General features: G+C 40.6%; 1 protein-coding gene across 1 annotated transcript in view; it reads right to left on the bottom strand.

The window, feature by feature from the left end:
* scn8ab (sodium channel, voltage gated, type VIII, alpha subunit b) overlaps nucleotides 1-21,936 on the bottom strand; it is a 71,276-nt gene that overhangs the window by 35,589 nt on the left and 13,751 nt on the right. The window contains exons 3-10 of the mRNA XM_055222039.1: nucleotides 7,057-7,175; nucleotides 5,947-6,036; nucleotides 5,486-5,614; nucleotides 4,537-4,628; nucleotides 3,646-3,867; nucleotides 2,523-2,586; nucleotides 2,306-2,447; nucleotides 347-553 (exon numbers count right to left, since the gene is read on the bottom strand). Coding sequence (XP_055078014.1) covers nucleotides 347-553; nucleotides 2,306-2,447; nucleotides 2,523-2,586; nucleotides 3,646-3,867; nucleotides 4,537-4,628; nucleotides 5,486-5,614; nucleotides 5,947-6,036; nucleotides 7,057-7,175 — 1,065 coding nt within the window. The remainder of the gene's footprint in view (nucleotides 1-346; nucleotides 554-2,305; nucleotides 2,448-2,522; nucleotides 2,587-3,645; nucleotides 3,868-4,536; nucleotides 4,629-5,485; nucleotides 5,615-5,946; nucleotides 6,037-7,056; nucleotides 7,176-21,936) is intronic.

The following is a 21,936-nucleotide window of genomic DNA, read 5'->3' as shown; positions in this document are numbered from 1 at the left end:
TTATCATTAGTCTGTCTACATCTGGAAAGCTCAAAATGCTCTGTTCCACCTTGTGATGACATGAAGTGGTAGTTTTCAAGTTAGCATCTACCTTTTATTTTTTGTTCAGTAGAGACTGGAAAATCCCAGGGCTGAAATCATCCAAATGATTCCTGTATTACCATGTGACATCACGAGGTAGAACGGAGTGAGTGCCCAGATGAAACCCATCCAGAAACATATATTTATAACCTGAACATAAAATACTTGAATTCCAGTCTATCAGTTTTACTAATACACTTTGACGTGAGCTTGAGAAAAACAATAGCTTTCTGAATGCTTCCCCACCTGCAGTAGTCTCCCTCACCTGTGTCTCCTCCTGTTGCCTCTTGAGCTGCTCTAACATGGCTTTGAACTCCGCCTCCTTTTGCTCCGCCTCCTCCATCGTGGCCTGGTTCTGCTCCTCGTACGCCATGGCAACCACAGCCAGGATCAGGTTCACCAGATAGAACGAGCCCACGAAGATCACCAGCACGAAGAAGATCATGTACGTCTTACCCGCAGCTCGCAGAGTCTATGGAAAATAATACAACACAGAGTCACAGGTTCAGATGGCTCAGACTTCAGGTTTTAAAGTCATAGCATGTAACTTTCTGAAAGAGAAAAGTCAGCTGCATGATTCCATAAAAATAAAAAGTTAAACATTCTTCCTAGAAAGACATGTTTTATGCTGTAATATGTAAGAATATAGACAAAGCAACAACATTTCCATGGAAACGGGCAGGAGGAAACTTTACTCCAGGCCAAGTAGGAGTCAGGTTTGTGGAGATACAAGCCCACTCATGGTAAGGACACATGTTTTTTTTTATGTTTTTCAATACTATTAAAACATACTTCATGAAAAAACATGCTTTTATTTTAGAATATTTTTTGGCAAAAAGTTAGATACTGTGGTTTTAAAATGAACAAAAAATTGAAATAGGTAAATTTGTTATATTTTAGTCTTTAGGACTGTTTTAGACCTACTTAAAAAACAGGTTTAGATTCTGTTTTGGATTAACACTCACAGCATCTGGGGGGAAAATGATACAATCCAGAGTTAAGAGGTTCATGAGGCAGGCTCAGATTGCAGAGATCAAAATGAACATAGATTAAATAGAGGTAAAGTTATTTATAGAGCCGTGGTTTTCAAATTGTATGTGAGCCACTGTTTGTGTCTCCTTCTGATTTTCTGTAAAAACATTTCTTAAGCTGGTTTTAGTTCTGGTTTAGTCCAGGTATAGTCCAGGTTTAGATGAACATTACTGATTTGATACTTGTGAAGGACCATTATTATAAAGGCTTTCCAAACACGCTGTAAACATTACACCAACAAGCAAGATAGAACAAAATTATTTCTTGATCAAAAAAATAAAAATATCATTACTGCAACTATTATTGCTGACTACTACTGCTGACTACTACTGACTAATTGGAATAATCACAACTAATCACGTATTAAAGTGTTTGACAATTTAAGTAATTATTAATCATATATCATATGTAAGAATACACTTGGGATTTGTAAATATTATCCATACATCTTCACTATCATGTTTTACCTTTATCTGGTTTAAAATGTGTTCAGAAAATCAAAATTTACAATAGAAACAATGGTTGGACCTGTCAATTAATCAATAATTAGCCCTAATAGTGGTCATGCTACAACTATTACTGTTACTTGTATTCTAGACTGTATAAAGAAGTGTCCTAAGTGAGTGTGACGTCACCCACAGCGTTCAGCTCCAGTCAAATGAAGCTCATCGAGGCTGGAGCCGTTTTAATTTGGAGCAGAGTTCCATATTTGCAATTCCGACCACCAGTATCATAGCAACCAAAGAGCCAATCCAAAGTGCGGCTGTTGAAGGTAACGCCCCTTCCTGCACGCACCGCTGGTTTAGCAGGTTAGCCAATCAAACCTGTTGCTAGCACTAACTGGAGTGACCTCGGGGAAAGAAGGTACCTGATTTGTCTGTTATTAATGCTCATATCTTGATTTAAAGACAAAATGGCAAAGTAAAAACCGCAGGATGTAGAACGGATTAATACGAACATTTTAAGACCAAAATGACGGATCTGACAGCGGCACTTAAGTAGAGAGGGGAGATGTTTTTTCAATAGAAGGTGAATTGGAGCCGGAAGTGCGCCCATGATCGGTTCCTATTTGGAACAAAGCGGCTAGCAGGTTAGCTATGTCCATTTACATATACAGTCTATGCTTGTACTGCTATACAAACACTATTTCTGAAACCAAGTGAATTAAAAACATAGCAGCTATATCTTGTACCAGCATGTATAGATTTTCCCAAAAGTCCTGTGTCATGAGCCTGAAGAGAGTGAGGAAAGCCCATCCGAAGCTGTCAAAGCTGGTGTAGCCATAGTTTGGGTTCCTCCCGGCTTTCATACAAGTGTATCCCTCTGGACACCGCCTGGAACAGAACAAAACCTTGACATAACAATAGGACAACGTTATAAGTGTGAATCTGTGATGTTTAGCTGCTTACCCTGAATCTGAGCTGTTCCCACAAAGAAGAGCGTCCAGCTGACCATCAAGGAAGTAGAAATTAGCTGTGGAAAAATAGGACAAAAATAAGTCAGATTATAATTTCTATTGAAGGTGTAGTACGTACATTTTCAAGTGGAGGGTTCGCCTCACTTTTGTCTCAGTGGAGATGTTATTGCTTAGTCTTTAAACATATGTATTTTCACAGAGACAAGCAGATGACATCACAAGGTCATGTTATAGCTCAGATCTGTGAAGTGGTGACCCCAAGCTATAAAACACGTGTAATTACAAAATGGATACGTTTGATACCAGACAGTGGAACATTCCAGGCATAGAGACAGCTGGAACATGGCCTGGTAGTGTCATGGAGATAGACAGAAGCTTAATGCCATTTTGTGGAATATTCAAGCGAAAGCAATAACCTCTCCATTGAGACAAGCAGTTGGGGAAATTTCCACTCGAAAAGTAACACAGTGTATCTTTATTGTGACGTCTTCATTTGTGGTTTATAAGCTTATATGCAGTGGTACAAGAAGTACTCAGTTTTGTTACTTAAGTAAAAAATTTCACTCCAACAACTTTTTGTCCAGTTGGGTTTTGGCTACTTAAGCTACTTAAGCAAATTATAGATTTTTCAGACCAAAAATTTAAGTAGAAGTAAAACCTGTTTAAAAAGGTACTAAAGAGTAAAAGGTAAAAGTATTTCGTGCAGATTTTGAGTATTATAACGCCTCAATGAAGATTTGTGCTGCATTTTGTTCAGCAGAAACAATTGGATCAATCTTTTTTTTGTTCTGGCTGTTTTTATTTGTATATTTTGTTTTGCTCGAATTATAAACATGTTAAAAATAAATCATCAGCCTTTTCAGCAGGTCTCAGACAATAATAAAAAATACTTTTACTTTTCAGACCAGTTGAAAAATGTAGTGGAGTAGAAAGTACAGATATTACTTTCAAATGTATTAAAGTTAAAGTAAAAAGTATCCACTCAAAGTATCCTCAAGTAAAGTACTCTTCTGGACGCCTTTATTTTGAACAGAATTCGATTATTAAACATGAATCGCAAATCTAAGAGAAAATCACAACTCAATATTTTTCCCAAATGGTTCAGCTCTACTCACTTTGGTTCATGATGTACTCCCCCCAGTCGAAGCCCCTGCTCCCATTGGACAGGTACTGCTCAGTCATGTTGATGGGCCAGATGACGCACTTCTGTCGGAGGTTCCCCATGAAGAGCTGGAGGCCGATGAGAGCAAAGACACTGAGGCAGAAGACAGTGAGGATCATCACGTCCGACAGCTTCTTCACTGACTGGATCAGAGCTCCAACGATGGTCTTCAGGCCTGAGGACAGATACAAGGAGACAACAGAGGTAACGTCTGTGGGAGGAGGAGAAAACGCAAGATTCTACCATTTTGATTGGACAATTTATTAATGGCCACACAAACAGTTGGTGGAATTTGCTTTCTCGGTACAGCATTGAAAAGAAAGCCTGTGTCAACTGTGTCAACAACATAAGCAGACTATGGTTGTCAAAACTATCTAAAATCATACACTACTCGATACTAAAACTAGTATCAAAACTAGATACTAGTTTTGAGCAGGTATTGACACTAAAGAACAGAAATGAGCCTTTTCTGAATATTTTTAGAATGATCTTGAGCTGTATAAAATACATAGACTAGTATACACCCATGGACCTCTATCGAACCTACCTGGACACTGAGGGATTACACAGATATAAGACACAAGGGAATAGAAAACAAAGTACTACCATTTAATGTGGAAAATCACACTCTACTCTCTAAGTAAACAGTGTTTTTATCATCATCGTGGTATCGGAATCGGTATCAAGTACGGAGTCTATTCCTTAGTATTGAAATCGAGTTTGAAATATATTGGTACTAGATGCTACACAATTGCAGGCCACACAGATTTTTTTCTTCAGCTAATGAGCAGCTAATGAGAGTCCCTTCACCTGTAAACAGGTGTGGAACATACGGGAGCCTCACCTGGAATGACAGAAATAGTTTTGAGAGCTCGGAGCACCCTGAACGTCCTCAGCGCTGACACATTTCCCAGGTCCACAAACTCCGTGATGTATCTGAGACGGAAAAAGAGAGCGGTCAAACTATGAATGAACAGTGTACACAAGAGTCACAGGGGGCGCTATCACAGAGAGAGAGAGGGAGAAGGTGGTTTTCCAAAAACAGCTGAAGAGAACAGAAATCCTGTGAACAAAGCTTAAGATCTGTGCTGTTTCCAAATGTCTCCTCCAACCCCTAAACCCACACTGACCACATAGACCTGCACTCTTTAGTGGACTCTATAGAGACTCAGTCACAGAGAGCTCACTACTTTCAGGCCATGTGACTCTGAGTGTGGAAAAAGTCTAAAGGCTAAACTCTGATAAAACCTAATTTGGGTCATAAATAATGATCAGATTGGACTGGCACAAGTCTTTATGAACTAATAATAATCAGACAAGTTTTTGTCAAGATGGATCTCACGTAAACGGACTGTATTTATTTATTTATTTTTTTGTCTAAGATGTAGAAATTATTGCTCTTTTAACAGCTTGAGCTAAAGTAAGTGGCTAAAGCCAGCAACTTAGTGCATAGCAGCAGTTTATTTAAGTGTTTTATTCATAATCATGCTCACTTCTTATTTGGAACGCGATGGCTAGCAGGTTAGCAATGTCTCTTTATATATACAGTCTATGCCACAGACCTTATATTATCTGAACAATTGCAGGATTTTGTGATTTAATCATTTTCATTTGAAAATGCCACTTCAGATTTTGATTGGGCTGTGATTCATTATTGAGCCCTTTACCATGTGAAATGTTAGGGTTAAATGGCACAAATTTCTAAAAATAACACGATAAACTGGAGCTCAGTTCAGACTAATAAGAGTAAAAAAATATAAAGATATTTCAAATTCATGACCTAAAATACTTACGCCATAGAGATGACCATGAAATCCAGCCAGTTCCAGGGGTCTCTGAGGAAAGTGAAGTCGTCTATTGCAAAACCTCGAGCCACGATTTTTGTGAGTGACTCAAATGTATATATCCCTGTGAAGGTGTACCTTAGAGACAGAAATACAGTGTTAAAATATTCCACAACAAAAACACAGAATTAAAACATTTTCTTAAGAGATTGTTCAAAATTACAAAATGGAGGCAACTGGAGAGGAAAGAGAAGTAGACTGGTGAGGTGATTTGTGCTGTTAAACAAGTCCCTTTCACAAATAGCATAATGTTTGTTAATGTGAGGATTGTGTCACCATGGTTTTACATGTTGTGATATTCTGTGACTATTTTTAAATTCTTCACTGAAATAACATCATGTTCTTTAATTTTCATCCAGCTGCTTCCTTTCTGAGTTTTTAAAGGGTCTACTCTCTATGTGTGTACTTACTCTACTTGTTTGGACCACTCAGGAGGGTCACTAAAGGTCATGAAAATACAGTTGGTCAAAATGGTGCACATGATGATCATGCTGAATAATGTGGAGACAGGGTTAAGGAAAATATCTCATAAAACAAGTTCAATAGTTCACACAAGACATTTGAAATACACATAAAACTAATGACTAAAGTCAGGGTGACAAGGTTTTATCAATTAAACAATGTTATTAATGTGTTATAATGTTTCCTCATCACAAACAAACCTGGAGTTGTGTTTTGTTTCATTCACACATGTTTAACAAACAAACCTGCATATTTAGGCTGAGTTCCTCTCTCAAACTGAAAACACTCTGTTCCACCTTGTGATGTCATCATGTGATAATACCAGAAGTGCTCCACTGTGTTTTTAAACTCCATACACCTTCACTAGAATCATTTGGATGATTTCAGCCCTGGAATTTCCAATCTCTGTTGAACTAAAGGTAAAAGGAGCTGTTAACTTAAAAAACTACCACTTCATGACATCACAAGGTGGAGCAGAGCATTTTGAGCTTTGGAGACGTAGACAGACTAATGATAAAGTGTTACTCAAAGATGTGTGAATAAAAGAAAACATAACTCCAGGTCTGTTTTGAAGGAGGTAACATTATACACAGCTAAAAGCTCACAAGAGTCCATTTTGTGAAATATAGAAACTTTAAGTAAAACCCAGGAAGACATTTTGTGTTTATTTGACCACAATAGTCCCATTTGTAGCACATGTCTCAAATGTATTTCGGCAGTAGCCTGGATTTTAACCCCACAAATGATGACGTCACCTCTCCAATATTATCTTCATCATTAAGAACCAGATCTAGAATTTATTTCTCTCAGACACATAATAGTTTTTTATTTTTATACTTTGTTTTGATACGAATGGTGGATTTCTCTGATTGGTTAATCCACCTGTCAATATCACTTAACTATACAGATTCACGAAAAATATGTATTCTTTTTGTGCTGACACACCCTCAGTTTGTGCAACACTGGATTTGAGGAGAAAATTATGCGCAAATCAAAACTACATAGAAAAACTGGTCACCCAAAGTACAGTGAAAGAACTTGTCCATGTGAAAGGATATGAGTGTATCAAAATCTTAATAGCTATGCGTCTTAGAAGATTAAAAGGGCTTATGATGTACAAGGAGGGCGTGGCACTGAAGCGGAAGATTGTTTTCCCTTTGTTTAGGACTATAAATGTCTGTGGAGAGACACAAAAAACACACAGGTTAGTTACAACAGAACAGTACTACAGTTTGTACAACAGTGGTGGAACGCACAAGAGTAAAAGAAGGAACGTACTGTACTTATAAGTATACATTTGAGGTATCTGTACTTGACTTAAGTACATTTTACAGTGGATACTTTTTACTTCACTACATTTTTGAACAGGACTGAAAAGTAAAAGTATTTTTTATTATTGTGTAAGACCTGCTGAAAAGGGTGAGGGGTTTATCTTTAACACGTTTGTAGTTTGAAAATATACAAAGCAAAACAGCTAGAAAATATATACAAATTTGACTGTTTCTACTGATCAAAATTCAGCACAAATCTGTATTAAAGTCACTACATTTGAAGCTTTATTAAATCTCAAAATCTGGTAGAAATTATTTTACCTTAGAAGATTCTTTAATGTGATGCTTTTACTTTTTAAGTATTTCTTGGCTTGTACTTTTACTTAAGTAACAAAATGGAGTACTTTTTCCACCACTGATGTACACCGATGTAAGTAGCCAGTACATGGGGTAATAAATACACCAGATAATAGATGGTACAAAGAAAAGCATCAGTTTAGCGTCACTAATTAAACGGATGTGGCTGATCTATTTTAATTATTTATTTGAATTAGGATTACTTCTATGGAGCGTTAACTGTAACACATAACATATTTAGATCTCCACGTTTCCTTTTATTGCTTTGAAAATACTGTATTGACCAAAAACAACGTATTAACATGTTTCAGTATTAATAAGTTTAATTTTCGTTTTGGACAAGGGAACAATACTTAAAAGAAGTAAGTTTATCATAATACCCCCGCCTTAATGTGTCAGCAAGCAGCTTCAATATGAACAAATCGGCGTTAGCGTGTTTCATCCTAATCCTAATCCCAAGGCAGGTAAAAACACACATCAGACACATGACTTGACATCAAAACACAGAGCCCAAGAAAAAGCACGTGCCCAGTAAGAGGTGTCATTTTAAACAGGTGAGTTACAATGGAAATGGTAACAGAAATAGTAGAGGATGTATTAATTTGAGCATAATTTAAGATTTGCTCCGTCTCTACCAGATTAACAACTACAGCTGTGTTCATTCAAAACTGACTTTGTAATCACTTCATGAAATCATGGATCAGCAATAGGCTCTGTGCAGAAATCATGATAATTATTTTGTCATATCGCCAAGTAGTCCTATTTCAAAGTTTATTCGGAGCCTTTGTCGAAGCATAAAGCCTGGGGCCGAGTTTAAAGCTGTTACAGGAAGACAACCACAAGTGGAGTCATCGATCACAGGGGGAGATGTGCTGACGCGATGCCTAAGAAGAGCCACTCCCGACGGGCCGATGGGGCTGGGCACTGGCCTGAGACATCCATACATCCAGAAGAAAGAGAGGGAGAGGGGAGAGGGACAGAGCAGGGGGAGAGAGGGAAAGGAGGAGAGAGGGAAAGAGAGTGAGAGAGTGAGCAGGAGAGGTAGAGAGGGGGGGCGAGAGGGAGGGAAAGGGGAGAGAGCGAGAGGGTGACTAGGGAGAGGGGGAAGAGAGAGGGGGATAAAGATGAAGAGAGAGGGAGACAGAGAGAAAAGGGGGGAGAGAGAGAGGAGGGGAGGCAGAGCTCACCGTATGGGAATATGGACGAAGATATTTCAGTTGACGTCACAAAAGTGTTCAGCGTCGATTGGGGGAAACCAGCAAAAAGACTAATATTAAAGGGCCTGTACATGATTTTTTTTCACCATGTGTTTGAGCAAAATGTGTCTTACCCCAGTAAAAAAATATTGCTTAAGCAGCTCTTGAGGTCAACATAAGTCTGAGGTGTACTGCCTGCATTTAATTAAGCAATGTTTTTTTTAAAGCCACTGTTCTGAATTTTTACTGATGTCTTTAAAACATGAACAGAATGAGTTCATTTTAAACAGTTTGCAGTGGTTCAAAGTTACGCCTCACTCACCTTATGCATTCAGAACATCCTAATTATTCACTATGATGAGTTTATAAGCACTTTTCACAACTCTCAGTGTGGAATTTTGACAGTAAAGCTAACAACACTAACAAAGCTAAAACACTTAGTATACTAACGTGCACTTCCTGATTATTGGACAATACATATAATTATTTTCACCTCGAGAGCTGCTTATACAATATATCTTAAAGCCCCAATGTGTAACATTTCTGGTAGCAGACCTGTTTGTCTTTATAGATATAGATAAGTTTTATTTAGGTAGTTGTATTTATTTATCTTTATTTCTACAGGGAGAGCCCAATAAGCATTTAGATCCTCCTTTTCATGAGTGCCCTGTTCAAATACAGAAAAATACAAACAAATAAATACATAAGTCCATTTAAAACATTAAAAACAGGAGCAGGTGTGAGTATAAAGCCATATAGTGGAACATGGCAGGAAAGTAATCTCATTGGAGACAAGCAGCAGCTGAGTTCCCAGGTCTGTTGATTATAATAAAAATGTGTAACATATTTCGAGTATCTCTAATAATACTTCAAGTAGATCATAAATAGTTTGACTGTTTCTATCTTTAATATTTGCTATGTGAGTGTGACGAATACAAATGAACTGCCACAGTGTCCAGTGAGTCTCAATGTCACGAGCTGCTGACCGAGCCAAAACGCAGCGTGAATGGAAATATGAAGTAAACAGAGGGAGGGATCACAAACGGGTTCAACTGGAGACCCCAACCATTTTTATCAAAGAAATATAGATTCATTATGTTTAAAAGTAGCATTTTGTTCAGTGTTTTTTTTTTGTACACAACTGCAAAACCATTAAAAAAAAAAAAAAAAACTTACAGATTTTTACCCCATGTTTTTGAGCTAAATGTGTCAGATGTACACTGTATATTCTTGAAGTCAAAATAAGCCCGCAGCGTGCCATCTGCATCTAATTATAAAGCATATTATTGATAATCATGAAGAACAAGTTAGCATGTTAGTTGTTGTTAGCTTTACCGTCACAGTAAAACTCAGCTCTGGTCTCTGAGAATTGTGAAAAATGCTTATAAACTCATCAGTGTGAGTAATTGGGATGCTCTGAACACATACGGTAAGTGAGGAGTAACTTTGGACCACTGAAAATTTCGTTCTTCATGTTTTTAAAATGGTAAAAATCATGTACAGCACCTTTAACTTTTGAGAGCATACTGCAATAAACTAATACAAGAATCCCATGAATTTCAGAACCTGTTTGTCGAGGTTATGGAGAGGAAGATTATTCTAAAAACGACATGCTATCATTTAAATACTCAATGTTTTGTTCAGCTCCATTAGACGGCAGAGCAGGGCAACACCCGGCCAGCTGGCATACGTTAAAATCATACGGCCATGAGCTAATTCATATATCTATAAGTCTATGACATATCTGATCAGGTTACTCCTGGTTTAAACAGTGTAAAAAATCCATGGAGCCGGAAGCACGATCAAGATCACTTCCTGTTTGGAACACGGCGTCTAGCAGGTTAGCTATGTCCATTTATATATACAGTTTATGATCTTATTTCATATATTTGATGCTTTCTGTGTGAATCTAAAGTGTAGAAAGTAGTCAAAATAAAGAAAAAAAATACTGAAAGAAATGAGAAACTTTTGACTGGTAGAGTTAATGTTTTAAGTGGTAGAGGAAACAGCAGAGAAACACAGAGAGAACATGCAAACTCCACAGACCCCACCAGCTTGGGAATCAAACCTCTTGTTGTGAGGCTGAAGCACTAAGCACTATGCCGCCATACCAGCCAACTTCTGAGGAAATTGGTGTCTGAATAACCTCTAAACAGGGACATAAAGCACAGATCACAATTACTTGAATAGATCAAGTGTTTTACTGTAACGATGACTGTACCTCACAAACATGAAGTGACTGAAGTGTTCCAGGATATTATCAATCAGTATTACTCACCCAAAACCGTGAGACCAGGAAACTCAAACTGAAACTCAACATGGCGCGTTATGTCGTGATATCAAGGTCCCAATCAATGCAGTATCTACAATTCAACTATTTACAGATGTTTTTAGCACATTTATGCCTGCAAACATCCGATCTGTTTTATCATTTCACACAAGGATGTCTTTGAATGTGAGGAAACGCGAAACTAGAGATGTGCTCGACTAAACAAATTCTTATTGGACTAAACACCTGTGCTGACGACTGATTGGTTGACTAAAAGAGGGCGTGGCAAATGTTCTCAAAACTATTACGTACAAGCTCTATGTATCTGACCCAAACTGCACTCACAAGACTACAGCTGCAGGGGGTGTTCATGCAAAATCTACTATTTATACAGAAAAAAATTGAAGGGAAGAATGTATTTATATTAAAATAGATGGAGATTAAACTTGTAAATCGTAAATGTTCTGCCTTTTTAATGATAAATACCAAAAAATACCAAATCTTGGAACCTCACTCACTCTGACTTTCTGCTGTTGTCCCATATAAATACTTATAATCTTAATAAAAGAGTGTTTTCTCTACAAGAAACACAGAAAAACACGCTAGTTCATGCCCTACATTAACCCCATTTATTAAGTGTGTCTGTAATATCTACTTTAGCTTCAGATCCCTTTAAAAATAGGATTTAGCCATTAGCTCACATGCATACATAGAATATACTGCATATATTTAGACTGCACTGAAGCAGCTCAATAGAAATGGGCCATTGTGGGCATCCGACTGAAGCAAGAAGCACAATTATTATTATTATTATTCCATATATAGACACACATGTGGATGAGTACAAAGGTTTTGAATGTTTGTGAGAAGCTGCAGGGCTGGGCTGGGCGAGGGGGGAGGAGAAAACGGACATTTTCAAAGCACTCAAGCCTCTAATGCAGGACAATACAAGAATACACAAACGTGAACTGATCAAAATACAACTGTGAGTGATGTAACAGCGAGGAAACTGAGAGACAAACTAGTGTCTTTATGTGACGCCATGTTGGATGCTGTTGTTGTGTAAAATAAAATAAAAAAAATTTAAAAAACAGGAGTCAGACAGAAGCTGCAGAAATGTCTAAGGAGGAGGAGTGGAGAGGCCTGCAGCAAAGAGAGAGAGAGAAGGAAAGAAGAAGAGAGGAGGAGAGAGGAGGAGAGAGGGAGGGGGTGAGAGGAGGAGAGGGTTGCAGCAAAGAGAGAGAGAGAAGGAATGGAGAGGAGGAGGGAGGGAGGGAGGGAGGGAGGGGGTGAGAGGAGGAGAAAAGAGACCTGCAGCAAAGAGAGAGAGGAAGGAAAGAAAGGAGACAGAAGGAGAGAGGGAGGGAGTGAGAGGAGGAGACGAGAAATGCAGCAAAGAGAGAGAGGAGGGAAAGAAAGCCGAGAGGAGGAGGGAGGGGGTGAGAGGAGGAGAGGAGGAGTGGAGAGGCCTACAGCAAAGAGAGAGAGAAGGAAAGAAGGCGAGAGGGGGAGAGAGGGAGGGGATGAGAGGAGGAGTAGAAAGGCCTGGAGCAAAGAGAGAGAGAAAAGGAAAGGAGAGAGGAGGAGTAAGGGGGGTAAGGAGGAAGAGAAGAAGGGACAGAAAGAGAAAGAGAGGAGAGAAGGAGGAGTGGAGAGACTTGCAGCAAAAAGAGAAAGAGAAAAGAAGAGAAGGAGAGATGAGAGGAGTAAACAGGAGAGGATGGCGAGAAAGCGGAGAGGAGGAGTGGAGAGGCCACCAGCAAAGAGAGAGAGAAGAAAAGAAAGAGAGGAGGAAAAGAGAGGAGGGTAGGGAGAAATAGAAGGAGAGATGAAAGGAAGAGTGGAGAGGCCTGTAGCAAAGAGAGTGACAAGAAACGGAGAGAGGAGAAGGGAGAGAGGGGGGTAGGGAGAATCAGGAGAAGTGGAGAGAGAGAGAGAGAGAGAGAGAGAGAGAGGAGAGACAAGGAATAGAAAAGGGAAGGGTGATGGGGGTATACAGGAGAGAGTGAGGAAAGGAAAGTGGGAGTGAGAGAAGGGCAGGGTAAAGAGAGAGTGAAAGAGAGGTAAAAGAAAGAAAGGAGAAAGATAGACAGATAAAAAGGAGAGGGTGGAAGGACAGGGGAAGGAAAGAGACGGGACAAGAAGCGAGAAAATAAAAGAGGACAGAGGGTGAGGGAGAGAAATAGAGAGATGGGGTAGAGAAAGAGAAAACAGAGAAAAGGGAATGAGGGGAAAGGGAGAAAGAGGGAGAGAGACAGAAAGAGAAAGAGAGAAAGAAAGAGAGAGGGAGAGAGAGAGCGGGGGAGTGATGCAGGACACAGAGCTGCAGAGGAGAGCCAGGCAAACCTGATGGGTAGACAAAGTGGGTCGACAAAGGCACAGGGGAGAGAGAGAGAGAGACAGAGAGACAGAGAGAGAGAGAAAGAGAGGAGGAGGGTGAAGATGAAAAGAGGTGGATGGGAAAGAGAAGGCGTGGCGAGAGGAGAGGGAGAGAGGTGGGGGGAAAAGGGGAGCAAGAGGAGAGGAGGAGAAGAGGGAAAGGCAGTGATGGACAGAAGAGGAGGAGAAGAGGAGGAGGAGAGGAGGAGCAGAGAGAAAAGAGGAGGATAAGAAGTGGGAGAGGAAGAGAGCAGGAGGAGAAGAGGTGGGGGAATAAAAGAGGATGAGAAGGAGAGGAGGAGGAGGCAGGCAGCAGAACAGAGACAACACAGCCCCATTGAGGCTGTGACGGATTCGGTGAAATTAGTTTATGAATGAATCATTAGAGTGAATCAGACGCAGCAGCAAAACAAACACATGAAAATCAGACACTCTGCACACGCTCTGAACACACTCTGAACACACTCTGAACACACTCTGCACACGCTCTGCACACGCTCTGCACAAACTCTGCACACGCTCTGAAAGTGTTGGCACTAAAATGTCTGTCCACTCTTTTCATACAATATAATAATGCAGTATTCATTCACTCCATATGTAAGTAACTAATGTAACAGCTGCTCTGGGGGAGACTGACGGAAGTGAGGTTGCTAATCTGAGGCACTGGCCCCTCTGAACACCACCAATCCACCCAAAGGCAAGGTCAGTGAGGTGTCTTGCCTAAAGACACAAAGACAGTAGGCACATAGAGGGAGGGATGTGAATATAAAAGAAAAAAAGTTTTATCTAGATACTCGTGAACAAGCCAATGACTGAACATCTGGAGCTGGGTCCCCGGGTGTGGCTCTGCAGTCACCCACAACTCCAGACTGTTAGCCCAAGTGGAGTTTAAAAATGGGTCAAATGTAGTCAACAAAATATAGGCACAAAAAAGTATACATTAACTAGGCCTGTTTCCATCGTTACTATATTGACTTATTGCTCATTACATGAAACCTGGAACAGTATATTTTATTGTGGGGACTTTTTGCAAAAATGGGGAGATTGGGGGTATTTTTGTTGTAACACAATCAGATTTGAGCTGTGAAGGAGTGAATAAGTCCCATTTATGGCTACTTGTTGGGTCATTCGGCTGTTTATTTGTTGCAGCTCATATCTTTTAATGACACAGTCTATTTAAAATAGTTCTCTGGGATATCTTGCATTATTTAAATCTTAATTAGTGACATAAAGTAGTTTCAATATTACTGTTTATCGTGATATTTCTCTATAGTGATGTGTCGTGATTCAAAAAGACCCCAAAACTGACTATATTACAATAGAAATCTGCATTTTAACTATATTCATTTTACCTGCTCATCTGTAATAAACATTATTGGCCTGTAACTTGTGTTTTCACCTGAAACGCAGCTGTTCTCTAGAACCACTCAATCAAATATTACACTATTCTCTGATGTTCTAATGTTGTTTCCTCATCAGAACCAGACCTGGAGTTGTGTTTTGCTTCATTCACACACGTTTAACACACAAACTCTGCATGTTAGTAGAATGGAAGTGCTCTACTGTGTTTTTAAACTCCATACACCATCACTAGAATTATTTGAATCAGCCCCGGAATTGCCAATCTATACTGAACTGAAGGTAAAAGGAGCTGTTAACTTGAAAACTACCACTTCATGACATCACAAGGTGGAACAGAGCATTTTGAGCTTTGGAGATGTAACAGACTAATAATAAAGTGTTACTCAAACATGTGTGAATGAAACAAAACTCAACTCCAGCTCTGTTTTTGAGGAGGTAACAGCATTAGAACATGGCTTAAAGCTCACCAGAGTCCATTTTGTGTAATATAGGACCTTTAAACTGTCTCCTTTAAAACCATTGACCGTGGTAGTGCTGACTAATCACTCCACGTAACAGCACACATTCTCCACCTCCTTTAGCTACACTCTATATTCACTCTCTCCTCATACTGTTAGCGTTAGCGTAGCCAGCAGCTCTCCGCCCCCACTCTGACCGCTCCTCTGTGAGAAGCCCAGGATGCTGTGTCATCAGAGACTGAGGACAGACTCAGAGGAGCGCTCTAATTTACTACGACACTCAAACGCAACGGCCAAGCACAAACCAAAGACCACATATAGAGTCATCTTAGGGGAGACTTAAAATGGGTTGGGTTTATGTCAGAATATTAGGGCTGAAAGATTTGGGAAAAAATAGCAAATTTTCTGACAAGCTTTGCAATTAGATTGATGTTTTTAATAATATGATTCTGTTCAAAGTTTGCATTTTAAACACGTTCAGAAGAACTGACAAAAAACGAATACAAGAATCACAGAGCATCTGCCACACAGGGACATTTTAGAACATGTTTGTACAGATGTAAACTACAGGGTTAGTTGTTTTTATGCAGGATAAGACAGAAGGTGTTTGTGGAGGAAATGATAATACTTCAAGATGTGCAGCCCTTGTAATCGGCTAATTGTGTCCATACAATTTGTGATTTTTGATTTGATTGCGTTTAATCTTGCAGCTTTAGACATAGAACTGAGACAGGTCAAAATTCTCCCTGGTTCATGGTTAATATCTCCGTAATTACTGGGCCTACCCACATGAAACAGTCCAACGTCTTCTCTGTCAGCACAAACACATTAAGGTCAGTATTTTCACTATGTAACCTCAAAAAGTGGTGGTATTGTTTAAACACACAGGCACACGTGTTGGCAGTAGAAAGGACTTTAAGATATGAGATTAATATGGCAAGTTTGTGGACCTAGTCTGTAACAAAAATGATAAGGTTAAACATTTGTGGATTTTCAGTTTAGTCATTTCTATCAAAAACAGTGAATTTCACAGCCCCTGCCCTCCATTATAACAAATTCTATAAGGTCATGAACACACACACACACACACACAGACACACAGACATGGCAGATCTGCAGTTCTTGATGTGGAGATAGAGAAGCTAATGCTACGCTAGCTCAGCTCTGTGTTCACTGCGGAAACACACATCGACCCCTTTCCTCTCTCACTTTGCTCAATATCTTCTATTGGGCTGATTTTACTGCCAAAGCTTAAAGATGCACTATGGAACTTATATGCATTCTTATTGTGAACAGGCTTGCCTTTGCACAGATCTGACCTGTAACTTGGTGTGGTTGTTTCACCTCCTTGTCTCCATGGAGACAGATTAATTGCATGCCATAATGTGAAACATTTTAGGCAGGTGTTTCTCAAACTGTGGTACTTAGACAGGTGTTCATTTTAACCACTTTTTGTTATACTTAATAATTTAGATAATTTCTTGTTTCAAACTACAGTGGAAATAAGGTAGTCCACTTTTAGACCTGGTTTAGATCTGGAATAGTCCTGTTATGGACCTGGTTTAGATCTGGAATAGTCCTGTTATGGACCTGGTTTAGATCTGGAATAGTCCTGTTATGGACTAAATCTGGTGGTACTCAGAAAGCCAAGTCTTTTCTTCATTAGTATGGTGTGAAAGCTTTGAGAGGCACTGTTCTAGGCAAAGCAATAATATCTCCATGGAGACAAGCAAAGTGTCCCCCAGAAGTTACGCGGTGGACCTTCATGTTCCATCAAAGTGAATGAAATGGGGGGCAGACACATTAGAATGAATGAGTCCTGTACGGCCCATTCAAACCATGTATCATTTTCTGCTTATTTGCATTATTGTGTCAGAGGCTGGAGTCTTTTACAGCTTTGAAACAAGAGCCAATGCAACAGACCAGATGCATTTCTGGTTCAGATTATTTTACTAATACTTTTTTGTAAAATATATTTGACCCATCTTTCAGTACCGCTGGGAGAACCTGTCAGGAGCAGGACCCAGATCCTGAGCTGGTCTTGGTCAGGACTTTAGCTGGAGGATTTGATGTATCGTGCATGTTTTGAGCTGATGGGGGAAACCGGCGTGTCCCCGGAAAAAAACACCCAGACACAGGGAGGACATGCAAACTTCACAAAGACAGGCCTGAGAGTCAAACCTGAAACCTTCTTGCTCTGAGGTGCTAGCCGCTCAGCCACTGTGCCACTGCTGTATGGAATACTGTATTGGGCATCAGGATCAATCAACCAAAATCCTCTGGATCAGGTATCACTCAGGGTATTGGTAAAAGCTTAGGCTGAACGATTGTTTACTGCAATGTGACAAAATATTTCTACTTTTAAAACTCAGCCTAAGAGGGCTTTAATCATTAATTAACGCTAACCCAAATTTAAAACCACTTCTAAATCATGAACACATTAGTTCTGAAAAAGGTTTAACCCAAACATGGACAAGAACATAAATAGATTTGTCTCTACAGTAAATAAATACTGCAGAGCCCCCCACGCACCACCAGCTGTACCAGTACCACTGTATTACCTCACTACACAACAGTACAAGCTCACCACGAGCTAACGGGGCAGTAGATCCCTCCCTTTTCCTCTCAAAACACCGCTTTAATCACATGGACGTTTCTCCCTCTCCTCTCATATTATTCTTTCTACCTCTCCTCCCTCTGCATCTCGTCTTTCACCCCCTTCCCTCTCTCTCTGTCTCTATCCTCCCTTTCGCCCTCCCTCTGTATATGCTCTCTATATCTGTCTCTCACCCCTTGTCTAACTCTCTATCCTCACTCATCTCTCTCCCTCTTTCCTCTTACTCTCGTTTTCTCTCTTCCCCCTCCTCTCCTCTCTCCTTCTTAATCTCTGTCTCCCTCTCTCTCTCTCTCACTGGGCCCTCCTCTTCCCCTCTCTCTTCTGCCTCTCAACCCCTCCCACCACTTTCCCCTTTCTCTCTCCCTCGGTTTTCTCCCTCCCTCTCTTGATCCCTCTTCCCCTCTCTAATTGTCTCTTTTCTCCCTCAATCCCTGTCCCTGCTTTCCTCCCTCTCTCTTCCCTCTTTCCTCTCTTGTCCCTCTCCTCTCCTCTTTCTCTTTCTTTCACAGGGGAGAAGACAGAACTGCAACGCGGCATTTCTTCGGCGTGGCTCTTCCTCTCTCTGATGCATGAGTGCTGTGATCAGGTTTCTTGCATTTGACCGTAACACGCACACAAACACGCACTCGCACACACACACACACACACACACACACACACACACACACCACTAGGACTGTGCGATTCGGGTAAAAAAAAAAATGAATCGTGATTTTTCTGACAAACATTGCGATGCTGATCAGATTTCATAAACATGTCAAGGGCTGCACAAATAAATGTAAACAACAAAACACCTAAAAGAGGAAACAACAAGGTCCCAGATTAATAAACCCCCAGGTCATAAACATGCAAAACAGACCAAATCCTCCAGTTTAAATAGTCCTGACCAAGACTAGACCAAGATCTGGAGATGGATCCACTGCTCCTGAGATGGATCCACTGGTCTTGAGTTGGGTCCACTGCTCCTGAGATGGGTCCACTGCTCCTGAGATGGGTCCACTGCTCCTGAGATGGGTCCACTGCTCCTGAGATGGGTCCACTGCTCCTGACAGGTCATCTCTGTGACCCTGAGATCTGGGTCAAAATTTTCTATGGGAATCACTATGGCTTCAACTCTCTGAAGCTCATGGTACATTTCATAACTAGCAGACAATTCTTCCACCTCAGATAATAAGAAATACAAATGGCCAATCCAAAACTCATATAACAAATGAATGTTGACTTAAATGTTATGTAACTGTAAGATTATACACTAAAGTTATATCGTTATTTGGTTAACAACAGATGTTTTTCATTTTTAAATCAGCTGGTTTTACTATACTCTTCATTATAAACAGTATACCCTGTTCACTTTTTGTATATCTTCAAAACAACATTCAAGATAATATCAATATTTCGACTTGATTTGACCCATTGTTCGTGTTTTGGGTTGATGGGGGAAACCAGAGGAAGCTCATCCAGACACAGGGAGAACATGTAAACTCTACAAAGAAAGGCCTGAGAATCTTCAAAACAACATTAAAGATAATATCAATATTTCTATAATTGAATCATCTGACAAAAACCTAGATTAAGCCAACTATTCCAAACAACTTCTAATGATTAATGCGTCTTTAGCTTAACTTTCCAATGTGTTCAATAGCTTTGGTAAAACAAACCAGACCTGCTAACCCAACGCCACAGTAAAACACATCAGTCATGTGAAAATGGACGACTTAAGGCCAACGGGGACACAGGCAGACCTCTAAGTTAGATACGCCCCTATTGGCTTTTGGCTGCACTGCGGGTCAAATAACTCTTAATTATTAATGACTGCCAATAATACAGAAAAGCCCTGTTTTCACCACAAAAACATCCAAAACGAGAACACAAACAAACACCGGCAATGGATTTACAAACTATTTCGGAAAATACGATAAAGATGAGTCTAGATCCATGGGTCTAGATTAGAATGATGAACAATTAGGTAGCGATTAACAATTTAAGACTAAATATTACATCTTTGAATGGAAAAAAATCCTCAAAAATAAACCAATACAATGTAACAGATGTGCGTCTTGGGTGGCAGTCGTTCAGTCTAGAGTCTGGAGGTTGGTGGTACTATTGTTGGTCCTTGGGCAAGACACTTCCCCCACCTTGCCTATGTATGAATGTAGTATAAGAGTGAGTTATTGGTGTTAGTTTTAGAGGGGAGTCACGTTTTGTGCAGTTATCTCTCCGCACTTATTGCAGACTAGTGATGAATAAATGAAATATGAGATGATGTGATTTGTGGCGCTGGCTGTGAGTGTGCTGTGTGACGCTAGCAGAGGTGAGGAAGTGCAGTATTATAGGGCACAGATGTCCCCTCCTGTGCTCTGCTCCACTGTGGATCAATACATCACAAAGGCGTTCACCTGATCCGTGCTAAGGCGAGCTTCACTGGAGCAGAGACACTTTCACATCACCCTCAGACACAGAGACACAGAGACACAGAGACACTTTCACATCACCCTCAGACACAGAGACACACAGACACACAGACACTTTCACATCACCCACAGACACAGAGACACAGAGACACACAGACACAGAGACACTTTCACATCACCCTCAGACACAGAGACACAGAGACACAGAGACACTTTCACATCACCCTCAGACACAGAGACCCACAGACACACAGACACTTTCACATCACCCACAGAGACACACAGACACTTTCACATCACCCTCAGACACAGAGACACACAGACACTTTCACATCACCCACAGACACAGAGACACACAGACACACAGACACTTTCACATTACCCACAGACACAGAGACACAGAGACACACAGACACTTTCACATCACCCACAGACACAGAGACACAGAGACACAGAGACACACAGACACTTTCACATCACCCACAGACACAGAGACACAGAGACACACAGACACTTTCACATCACCCTCAGACACAGAGACACACAGACACACAGACACTTTCACATCACACACAGACACAGAGACACAGAGACACTTTCACATCACCCTCAGACACACAGAGACACAGAGACACACAGACACTTTCACATCACCCTCAGACACAGAGACACAGAGACACACAGACACTTTCACATCACCCTCAGACACAGAGACACACAGACACTTTCACATCACCCACAGACACAGAGACACACAGACACTTTCACATCACCCTCAGACACACAGAGACACAGAGACACACAGACACTTTCACATCACCCTCAGACACAGAGACACAGAGACACACAGACACTTTCACATCACCCTCAGACACACAGAGACACAGAGACACACAGACACTTTCACATCACCCTCAGACACAGAGACACAGAGACACAGAGACACAGAGACACTTTCACATCACCCACAGACACAGAGACACAGAGACACACAGACACTTTCACATCATCCACAGACACAGAGACACAGAGACACACAGACACTTTCACATCACCCTCAGACACAGAGACACAGAGACACAGAGACACTTTCACATCACCCACAGACACAGAGACACACAGACACTTTCACATCACCCTCAGACACAGAGACACAGAGACACAGAGACACAGAGACACTTTCACATCACCCACAGACACAGAGACACAGAGACACACAGACACTTTCACATCACCCACAGACACAGAGACACACAGACACTTTCACATCACCCACAGACACAGAGACACACAGACACACAGACACTTTCACATCACCCACAGACACAGAGACACACAGACACTTTCACATCACCCACAGACACAGAGACACACAGACACACAGACACTTTCACATTACCCACAGACACAGAGACACACAGACACTTTCACATCACCCTCAGACACAGAGACACAGAGACACGCAGACACTTTCACATCACCCACAGACACAGAGACACAGAGACACACAGACACTTTCACATCACCCTCAGACACAGAGACACACAGACACACAGACACTTTCACATCACACACAGACACAGAGACACAGAGACACTTTCACATCACCCTCAGACAC

The sequence above is a fragment of the Periophthalmus magnuspinnatus genome, chromosome 5 (genome assembly GCF_009829125.3).
Source record: "Periophthalmus magnuspinnatus isolate fPerMag1 chromosome 5, fPerMag1.2.pri, whole genome shotgun sequence".
NCBI classification, from domain to species: domain Eukaryota; kingdom Metazoa; phylum Chordata; class Actinopteri; order Gobiiformes; family Gobiidae; genus Periophthalmus; species Periophthalmus magnuspinnatus.
This window is presented reverse-complemented; position numbering and strand designations above follow the sequence as displayed.